Below are 11,013 nucleotides of genomic sequence, written 5' to 3'. Positions count from 1 at the left end.
TTGGAAAAGACAGGGAGACCCATCAAAGGGTTTTAAGTGAGAAGATCACATGATTAGTTGTATTCGACATGAGGCTTTTAGGAAGAATGAAGGTTTGGAGCAAAAGAGAAGGTTTGGTGAAGAAAGAGTAGGGTGAGGGCAGTTAGACCAACAGGCCAGAGAAGGGGGGATGATTGGGAATAACCGCCATGGCAGCGACCGCGGGCGCTCTGAAGACGGACCGTCAGAACTCAGGGATGAGTGTGGGTCGAGGGTCAGGGGAAAAAGAGGGAGCGGGGACGATATCAAAAATGACAGTCTCGGAGACTAAGTTATAAACTGCTAACAAAAATAGAGAACACAAATGCAAAGGAGGTTTCGTGAGGATAGGTATGAATTTGATGTCGAACCTGAGGGAAATCCACCTGGAGACATCCAGCAGGCGGTTGGATATTGGGGCTGAGGGGCTTTATGGAGGCGTTAGAGTGGGAGAAGCGGGAGCACAGTTGCTCCGAGCCCCAGAATAGACACACTGGTCCGGGGAATGCACAATAAGGAGAGAAGCAGCCGTGGGCAGGACTTTGGGGGACTGTACTGTAGGGAAAGGGAGGCATGGAGCGAGCGGAGGGAGACGGACGGCAGTCAGTGAAAACGAAAAAGACTGGTGAGTCTCACATCGCCGAGGGTCAGAGAGTCACCCAGCGATGTTCACGCAGATTCCTAGCCGCTCGCTCGGCACAGAACCAGACTCAGTAGGCCTGGGGTGGGGTCTGGGAACGCACAATCGGAAGAATACAACCCCGTCCTCATCTACTGATGCCTAACAAATTACCCCAAAACTTAGCATCTTAAGTCAGCAACAGTTTGATCTCATAGTTGCTGTGAATCAGGGATCTGGGAGCAGCTTCGCCGGGTGTCTCTGGCTCAGGGTGTCCCGTAAGGTTGCAGTCAAGTTGTCCGCCAGGCTGCGGACATCTACAGACTCACTTGGGGCTGGAGAATCTAAGATGAGTGTCTTCATCGCGTGGCAGCTGACTTCCCCTAGAGCAGGCGATCCGAAAGAGAAAGGTGGAGACCACAATGACCCAGCCTCAGAAATCGCATTTGTCATTTCTGCAAAATCCTATTGGTTACACAGCTGAGTCCTATTCATTGTGGGAGGAGAGGTCACAGGGTGACGAGACAAAATAAATAGGCGTGAGAGGCTGCCTACCGTTAAGTACACTCTTAGAGTTACTGTCATGCAAGTAGCCCTCAGAGAAACCCCGAATGGGAAAGAGAGAAGGAAAAAGAAAGAAAGTCAAAGAAGGTGGACCGCAATGCCACACAGGACGGAGAAATCACGACGGGGCTGAGGAGAGGCCATTAGATCTGGCATCTGGGGTGTCTTGGCCTTATTAACGCAACACTTCTAGAGAAACGCAACTTTCTTTTATGCATCTCATGGTAAGAAATATATTTGACTTCACTGCCTGTGTGTGAGTATACGATGTACTACTACTCGTAGATAGAAACAAATGTTATAAATATTCACAGAGCCCCCACTGTAGCCCTGCAAATGGACCATATCACCAAGGCGAGGGTTCGGTGCTCTAAGGAGCTCTCAGAGCAGATAGCAGGGGGTCTCATCTGGTCGTGAGGTCAGGGATGAATTCTCTTCAACCAAAGCTTGAAGAAGGAGCACCGTGCCGTGCGGCGCATAGACACAGCCACCCGCGGTTGCTGAGATCCTGCCCCAGCCCAGTGCGTAGGTGGCTTTGAGTGAAAAGAACACCGTGAGCTTCTTCCGTAGTATGATAAGCCTGCCGGATGCGGAGGCTGGAATTTTAGTGGGCCGAGGGTGCCTGCCCTGCAGATAACATCAGCAAAGGAGTCGCAATGCAAAACATATTACAATACATGCGGAGTCAGCAGTCCCAGCCGGCCATCCATCGGCAGACTTCTACTGCAGAGCTACCTTCCCTCGCTTAGACCTTTCAGAAAAACAAAGTTCCTTGGGACTTAAAAACTCCAGACTCGATTTTAGCAAAACAGAAAACAAAACACAGGACTTAAAAAAAAAACTGTTTTTTAAGTTTCAACAAAGCATATTCTTTTTTAAAAAGAAATATTTAATAAAATATCTGTTACATCGAGGATGAAGAAGTAACTCCAAATGGGATGTTATTAAGTGCAAGTGTTTTCCCAAGTTGTCACTGGAAAACCTCTTCCTATGCTTAACATGACAAACTATTCGTGGTAATATTTCAAAAATAAACAACTTTATTGTGTAGTTTCTTTGTTCCGGTGTCACTACTGAGTGATCCAGTAATGGCATTCTGTATCTCACAGTAAAAGTGAACTCACTTTCAGCTCTGAAAGTACTTATTCGAGTCTTTCCTTTCTTCCTAAGAATTCGTTCATTACTATCTCCCGCTTTTAATTGCATTAAACTTACAAATGTGAAAAAACATCGAAATCCTAAAATGTCCCCAAACTAGCCACGTTTGAAACCCTGCTCCCTTGTCCACGCATGATTTTCTCTGGCTGTAATTATGCAGTGCTGGCTCAGAAGGCCACGCAGGGAGAGCTTAGGAGTGAGGCGGGTTCCACCCCAGCTCCACTTCAAGCAGCACCTTGGGATTCTCCGTGAGCCTCAGGAGAGAACGGTCCCTACTTTGCCTGATTGTGGTGGGGTTTACACATAAAGCACTTAGAGCGATGCTCCAACACATGCTTAATACGTGTCAGCCATCATTTTTACACACATAAACTCTCATACACATGGAATATTTGTATTGTGGGTAGACTGTTTCCATGGGAACTTGACTTTCATGTTTCCAGGCTCTTATCCTACTATTTTCTTTCTTTCTTTCTTTCTTTCTTTCTTTCTTTCTTTCTTTCTTTCTTTCTTTTTAAAGACACTTATAAGTTGCAATTTTCATTCTTAGTACTGTATTACCATAAGTTTTCATTTACTGCCCTGGGTGTTCGCATGAGTTTTTTCTTCTTTTACTTTTTTGTGGGTCTGGTATTTTTAACGAGCCTGTATTACACAGGCTCATGTGGAGAGTTCTGTTTTCTCGGATACTGTGACTTGGAGGCATCTGTTTTCCTGTATAGTAAAGAAAAAGTAAAGTTGGGGCATGAAAGAACTGAATTCCTGTGAAATTGTACGGCAAAGCTGAATTTTGAAAATGAATAATTTACCCTATCGTCCAGCCATTGAGAAAAAAGCCTTCTGACCAAAATATTATCTTCTTAGAAAAGGGTGATTTCAAAGCAATACATTTACATAAAATAAAAATTACCTAGATGTCGAAAGCTTTCATTACAGCATGAATATTGGAGAAACTCAATTATCGAGAGCAGCGCTGTCAGTAGAAATATACCGTGATATATATAACATATATATGCAACTTTAAGTTCACTAGTGGCCCCATTAAAATAAGTAACATGTGAAATTAATTTTGAAATGTATTTAATTCAGTCCACTGTATTCAAAATATCACCTCAACAAGCAATCAGTATAAAAAGGGCGTTAAGATATTTATTTTACCTTTTTTTTTTCATGGTAAGTTTTTGAAATCCAGTGTATATTATATACTTACAGCACACGTCTGTTAGAACTACCGCTGTTCAAGGGCTCATAACCACATGTGGCCACTGCCTGCTGTGCTGGACAGAGCAGCTCTAGCTGGTTTCTCCCCCTTCGACCCATCCAAGAACTAGGAGCTTTGCTAAGAGATCGAATTTGAAGTCATGACGGTAACTGACAGCCACTCTGAGGAAGGGCTCAGAGCACGTTTTTATTCCATCGGTTAATTCGAACTGTGGAAGCCGAACACATTTTGCCATATTTTCCAAGCCTCCAAAAAATGAAGAACTGAGGCCCAGTCTTCATTTGGCAGGAGGCCCAAACTTCAAGGCCTCCAACGAAATGCACTGAGGACTTTTCTGCCAAATAAAAAGGAGGATGATTGTACTTAGTATCAAGGGACTGCTGGGCAGCTTAACATTTGCAAAACGTCTCTTTCATCTGCCTCCTGGACAACCTAAAGGTGGCTTCATATTCCCAGGGGTCTTAATCAGATGCAGGTGAGAAGGACTGTCCAGCTCCTACAGCCATGCTCCAAGGCCTTGCGCCTCCCCACCAGACTTATCATACTAAGGGTGTCTCTTCCCAGTTTGTCAGCCTCTTCCAGACATTCTGTTTGCTGTTCTCGGTGGGGTTCACTTGTTTTTAAAGCTTCTTTCACCTGATTTCCAAGATCACTGTTTTCAAGGTCACCTAGAAAGAGCCCTCTTGTCGCTGACACGCACCATCTGCCCAGGCACCCGGGTTAGAAACCCTCTTGCTCCAAATCAAATCCATCTTTAAGTCCTTGTCCCTCAATCTCTGAACTGTCCCTTGAATCCATCCCTTCACGTGCCCCTGCCTGTGTCCGGGTTTACACTTCCTGCTGCTCACCTGGATTACTGAATCGACCTCCTGATCGGCCCGCTGTCTCCAATTTCCCTCCCCTCAGCCCCCACTATATCTTCCGCACTACTGCCGGGGTGAGATTTCTAAAATATAGACCCAATTAGGTCACCTTTTTGGTTTGAAGACTTTTATCGACTCCTCACTGTTATCAGCACAATGGATTTAACCCCTTTTCTAAGCAGAACCCTAAATTTTTTCAGTGTAATGAAACCAGAATAGACAACATAAAATGTGAGCCGATCTGGAGATAGAGGGTAAAGGGTAAAGGCAGAGACAGAGGCCTCAGAGCCTGTCCCAAAGTTCTCCAGCCCCATCCCTATGGGGCCCATGGCAGCTGCAAGGAACCCTGGATCTCTCCGGGCGGGCCGGACCCTGCTGCCTGCTGGAGAGCCTGTGCTCCTTGGCCTTGCGGTCAAGGCCCTAAGGAATCTGCGACCAGCCCACTTTCCTGGTGATGACTTTTTCTTGAAACTCTCTCCTTCCATGACTGCTAGGACTTCAGTCTCCTCTACTCCCAGAAGTCTTTCCTGGTCCTCTTCCCCTGTCACTCCACGCAGCCTGCCCGTGCGAGTTCACCTGCTCCTGGCTCTCAGACAGCTTTCGCCACGTGACACTGCTTCTCTGTGGCGGGAAATGGCCCGGCACTGGTCAGAGCCACATTTGGTTGTGTTTGGCCAAGCTTCGATCGAGTGATATGACACTCAGGTATCAGCACAACTCAGTTCATGCCTAAATACTTCCTCGCTTAAAGTGAAATGATCCCATTTCAAATTGTGTGGTTTTTTTTAAGTTTTTTTTTTTTTTTAAGTTGCCTCCTTGTAAAAATTACATCACAAAATAATTTCTCTAACACTGGTATAAGTGATGCCAATAAAAATCTAGGGTAGAAACCACTTCTTATCCTCAGCTATAAAGGTGCTAATGGCTGCATAGGAAAACACACCCAGGCAGAGTGGCCCTTTGGGAGGAGGGCTCAGTCACTCTAGTCAAGGCTGCTAACACCTGGCTTCTAGGACATGGCTGCCACGACCTTCTGGTGTACATCTGATAATAATTTTCTTAAAAGCATGTCATCTTAGGCAGCTCGGGCTGCTATAACAGAACACCATAGACTGGATGGCTTAAACAACAGACATTTGTTTCTCACAGTCTGGAAGCTGGGAAGTCTGAGATCCAGGTGCTGGCACACTCAGTTCTGGTGAGAGCCTGCTTCCTGGCTTACAGACAGCCACCTTCTAGCCATGTCCTCACACGGCAGAGAGAGGAAGCTCTGGTCCCTTCCGCCTCCTATAAGGACACTAATCCCATCATGGCTTCACCTAAACCTAACTACCTCCAGATACCAACCCACTGGGGGGTAGGGCTTCAACATTGGAATTTCCGGGAGGCAGGACACAAACATGTGATCCATAACACATGCACCAATTCGAAGTGCATTTCCAGAGAGGCAGCATGATGTCATAGAAAGAGAAATGAATCTGAAGTCAAAACTCCCACCACTGACCTAGTGACCTCTGGGGAAAATGATTAAATTGGCCAAGTTTCAGATTTATCTTAAAGAAATGTTGTCGATTCTACTGGCCCCGCCTAGCTGGGGTTGCTCTGCAACTCCCAGCAGATGTGGGTAAAGAGGACTGGGGTGAGTAAATACTCACTTTTCTTCTTTAAGGAGTCGCCCTGTTTGGAGAATGTAATCCAGCACCGTTTCCTTATTGCACCCCAGAGAAGGGAAGTGACTTAGCCAAGATCCACAGGACGGGATGAACATGACAGAGCCTGGGGGTCGCCCCTCCCAGCACGCCACCCTTTACCTAAACTGTTTTAAGATTACCTTAATTCCATTCTTCTTTCCTTAAACTAGGAATCTATAGAAATGTTTGTAAACCCACATATCAAGTCTTACCATCTTTAACTGAAGCCTAGCAGGACATCAAAAATAATATTTATTAAATGCAATAGGGTGCTAAGCTCTTGACATATAATTTTATCTGACCCCCCAAGACAGCCTGCAGTGCTGGTGTTATCCTGGCCCTTCCTCCACCCTACTTTTCCAGAACTTGGGGGTCAGGAAAGGTAGGTAACCTGCCCAAGACCACGCAGGTGGAAAGTGGCAGAGGAGATTCAAACTCAAGTTTGCACGACCAAATCCAGTGCTTTTTCCATTAGTCCAGGGTGCCTCAACACAGAAAAGTAATCTCACAAAATTGGAGGAAAAGATATACATACATACACACACACACACATACATACATACATACATATATACATACACACACATACATACATACATACATACATAAATGGGTTTCGGAACGGTGTTCATTGATGCTGTTTCTGAAACGTGCACACGACACTCATATTTTGACAAAACAGTAACTGCCAGATTAGGAGGGAAATAGACTAGCCTTTTCCTGTTCTAAAGGTTAAGAATTAACGGAAACATCCTTTGGATTTGCTAACAAACAGGCAGAACAATGGCACATACTCTGTAGAGGTGCACAGAGGTAGGGACCGTGAGGAGAGGCTAAGACTGACTCAGAGGACTCCCCACCCCACCCCTCCCGCCCCTGCACCTCAACCTTTTCCTCCACATTCCATTCTGGGGGTGACACCTTCACCTGGATGCTTTTAAAAGACTGTTGCTTTAAGGTGTACAAATGCGAGATCAAATTCCTGCCTGAAATACTGGTGGGGGGCCACTGTGCACCCTCAGATTTAAGGGTCACTCCTGATTTCCTACAGCCCCCCTCCACCCGACACCCTCCGCCGGCCTCCTGCCCCTCCCTCTGCCTCGCTCGCGGTAGGGGGTGCTAGAGAGGGCTGCCGGGGCCGGGTGGCTCCAGGCGCATTGTGAAGTGGCCCTGGCGTCACAGGCGCCCAGGACCCCAGGGATCGGAGGGCGAGGACGTGTCTCGGCAGCGCCCCCTGGAGGCCCCGAGACCCTGGCTCAGACGCTGGGCGCCCCGGGAGGAAGCATGGAGGGCTTCGGCCACTTCTCCGCGAGGCCCTACCCGGACCCCTGGGAGTCCCCGCTGCCCCGCGGAGATCTCAAGTCCTCCGAGAGGCTGTGCGGGCCCCAGACTGAGCCCATGAGGGGCTCCTGGGCCGGGACTCTGGGCGAGTGGGGCGAGGTTACGGCACCCTGGTCATCCCCGCGCAGCTCACCCACCCTGCGGCCTCGCCGGCCCCGGTCCCCTGACTCGCCTCGGGAAAGTCGCCACCAGAGAGATGTGGCCCGGAGGCCCCAGGACCGCGCCAGGAAGCACCGGACCCGCAGCAGGCGCCTGGAAGATGCCTGGGGGGAGCCAAGGACCCAGCCCCAGTCACTGGGGAGCAGCGGGCACAGCCCGGCCTGGCCGCAGCTTTCCCAGGTGTCACCCCAACTGCCCCAGCCCAGTCAGCACTATCCTCCTGCCCACGGAGATTCACCTTCACCATACCCCGAGGGCGCTTACACGCCCCTGAGTGGACCCTTGGGGGCAGAAAATGGGCAGAGTGGAGACCCGTGGGCAGTGCCGGTCTACAGAGGTCTAGATCGCTGGTCCCTTTCCTCACTTCCCACCGAGAAGTCTCCTGCACCCGCCCAAGAGTTCAGGACGCTGTCCGCTTGTGTGTACACCCCGAAGCGGGACGGTAGTGAGCGCGGGGCGTCATTAGCCAGCCAGTACTCCCAGCCCTCAGTCTCCAGCAAGGAGATGCAGAGCCAGCACACTCAGATTCTCAAGAACAAGCTGGAAGAGGCAGTAATGTCCTCCAGAGACCAGAAGATTGTGGCTCTGGTGCTCACCCGACTCAAAAAGGCCCAGAGGATGCGGGAGCTGCAGCAGCAGGCGGCCGTAGCCTGGGAGGAACTGAAGCTCTCGGATCAGAAGGTCCAGATGACCCTGGAGAGGGAGCGCAAGCTGCTACTGCAGCAGAGCCGGGAGCAGTGGCAGCAGAAGGAGCAGCGCAAGGCTCACCTGAGCTGGGAGCAGCGGGTCCCACGGCCGCGGGACAGCCAAGCCAAGAACACCGTCCAGCAAGAGAACCAATGCAAGGTGCAGTCGGAGGACCGGGACACACAGCCCCAGGAGAAGCTGGAGAGGCCCTGCCCCGAGGCCGAGCACAGGAAGCAGTGCCAGGTGCAGCGCCTGCAGGAGCAGGAGAAGATGCTGCAGGCCCAGCGGGAGCAGAACAGCCTGGAGCTGCAGAAGAAGCTGGAGCAGGCCTGTCACAAGAAGCAGCTGCACATCACCGAGGGCCAGAAAAAGGTCCAGGAAGCCAATCTCAGCTCCCTGGTCAATTACCAAGCCCGGAAGGTCCTCATGGACTGCCAGGCCAAGGCCGAGGAGCTCCTTAGGAAGCTGTCCCTGGAACAGAGTTCCCAGCGGTCCCAAGAGATCCACCAGAGCCTGATTAAGGAGCGTCACCGAGAGCTGAGGGAGAAGGCCCGGAAGGAGGAGCAGCAGTTCCAGCAGGTCAAGTGGCGCGCGGAAGAGTCGGAGGAGCAGAAGGTGGTGCACAAGCGGCTGCTGGTGGAGCTGGCGGATCAGAAGATCCGGCAGGCCAGGGGCAATGTCCGCAAGAGCATCAGGGACAAGGCGCAGCACGTCCGAGAGCTCAACATCCTGCGGGAGAAGAACCATCACATCCTGAAGCTGAAAGCCGAGAAGGAGGAAAAGTGCCACGTCGAGGGCATCAAGGAAGCCATCAGGAAGAAGGAGCAGAGGATGGAGCAGATCGCCCGCGAGAAAGATGCCACCTTGGAGGAATTCCAGAAGATCTCCCGGGCCTCCAGGAGAGACGACGTGAGAGCCCTTACCAACAGCTTCTTTGATCAGATGGCGCAGGAGGCGCAGCGCCAGGCAGGTCAGCAGAGAGGGGGCTACTGAGACCCTGAGGACAAGATACTGCACAGCCCAGGCGGCCAAGACGATGTGTGGTGATGGGATTCGTTTTGTAATCTGACTATAAGTGAACACTGATTTTAAAAAAAAAAAAATTATAAAATAGCTGCGATTTCCTCTCATGAACTAGTTTGTTGATTCATTTGGATAGTTGAGAGGGTGGAGAAAGAAGTTTGGGAATTTTAGGAAAACGACTTGCCTTTGTAAACGTTGGTTTAAACAAAATATGCATTTAGCTCTCAAGTTAACTTAGAAGCACACATCGGATGCATCTTGGAGGAACCAGAGAAAAAATCTACAGTAGGAGAAATAGCTCTGTCACATCTTTTCCCGTCCCAGAACTTATGAAAGGGTGAAGTTATAAGAAATCTCCAAGAAAAAAAAAAAAAAACAACTGTGGGGAGGAGGAGAAGTTGGGGGGAATGGGCGGGATTTCTGTAATCACATAGATTTGGGAACTTCGCATACTGCATCACCTCTTGAGTGTTTACGATGCACATGAAAATTCTGAAGGCTCTGAAAAGGCCTGCAGTAAAGAAACGTATTTGTTTAACCTAGTGTTTTTCCCAAACCGTGGAGTGCTTCCTTTCCTCAGAGTCTTCCATGGAACAGGTGTTGTGTGAAATGTTTCTGGAAACAGCTCCCTGTGGTTCCTCCCGGATCGTGTCCTCCTTGGGCCTTCCCTCCCTGCCTTGACGGAAAACGTTTACAATTCCTTCCACACTAGCGCTTGAAGCCTCCGCCACCGCCATGCTGCCCAAGAGCTCCCTGGAATACTTCCGTCCGATTCTTCTTTTCCCCGCTTTCGGTCAGTCTCGTCCAGACTTTTGGAACAAAGACCTATTGGAATCCTCCTCTTCCCTTCTATTTCACCTCTGTCTCTTTTGCAGGAGGTGTATGATGTCATCCTGTCTGCCCACGTTGTGTCTAATTAACCTAACCAGGCTCTGAATGAATGACTAAGCACGCATGATTCAGGAACATGACATTTTCAAAATAAGCAGCCAGAGCCAAGTAGAATTTAACCCACCACATCTTATCAAAAAATTCTAAAGGTTTGTTTTGTTTTTTTTTTTTTAAGAGCCCCCTAAGGTAGGATGTATCTTTAAAAGAGAAAAAAATAGAATAAGCCCCATTGGAAGATTTTTGTCATATTAGTATTTTGGATGTGACGTGAAAGGTAACCTGGCAAGGGAATTTGTTCCGAGGTCAGTATAAGTGTCACGTTCTCATCTTATTTAGAGGAAACTGAGCCCTCTCCCCCATTGTGATTTCTTCCTCTGCCCTAGGACCCTTCTCCCTGCTGCCCCCGAAGAGGCCTGCTTGGGCCTCCCTCACTCTTCTGCTCAAAAATGAAAGGGCTCATACGTGTTGCCTCGGGTTCTAATCTTAGTCTCTTCTCTTTGCCCAAATGAATCCTGATTCTATCCAAATGCCACGTGTGCTGCCGAGCATTCCGGGACGGAGTTGAAGATGTTTCAGGTAGACCTTAAATGAATATAACTCTTCCTCCTCATATAGTTACGTGACTTTGGGCAAATTAACTTCCGGGGCCCCAGTTTCCTCATCTGTAAAACAGAATTATAATTTGTGTTTCAAAGGGATGTCGTGAGGGGTGATTAAATAAAATAATCAACATAAGGTGTTTGGCATGGTGCCCAGAACCTAATATACACCCTACCC

General features: G+C 49.0%; 1 protein-coding gene across 1 annotated transcript; it reads left to right on the top strand.

Annotated features, from left to right (window-relative positions):
* The first annotated feature begins 7,227 nt into the window (after positions 1 to 7,227).
* On the top strand, positions 7,228 to 9,315 carry CCDC185 (coiled-coil domain containing 185). Its single transcript, XM_039883652.1, has one exon. The coding sequence runs from the start codon at positions 7,420 to 7,422 to the stop codon at positions 9,313 to 9,315; it is 1,896 nt and encodes a 631-aa protein (XP_039739586.1). The 5' UTR covers positions 7,228 to 7,419.
* The last annotated feature ends 1,698 nt before the right edge of the window (positions 9,316 to 11,013 follow it).

Source organism: Pteropus medius, unplaced genomic scaffold, assembly GCF_902729225.1.
Source record: "Pteropus medius unplaced genomic scaffold, Ma_sr-lr_union100, whole genome shotgun sequence".
Taxonomy (NCBI): Eukaryota; Metazoa; Chordata; class Mammalia; order Chiroptera; family Pteropodidae; genus Pteropus; species Pteropus medius.
Note: the sequence above shows the minus strand (reverse complement) of the source record. Positions and strands in the feature narration are given on the sequence as shown.

Bases quoted from the DNA above. Each gene is read 5' to 3' on its own strand.
- CCDC185 (XM_039883652.1), top strand. From the start codon at position 7,420: ATGGAGGGCTTCGGCCACTTCTCCGCGAGGCCCTACCCGGACCCCTGG.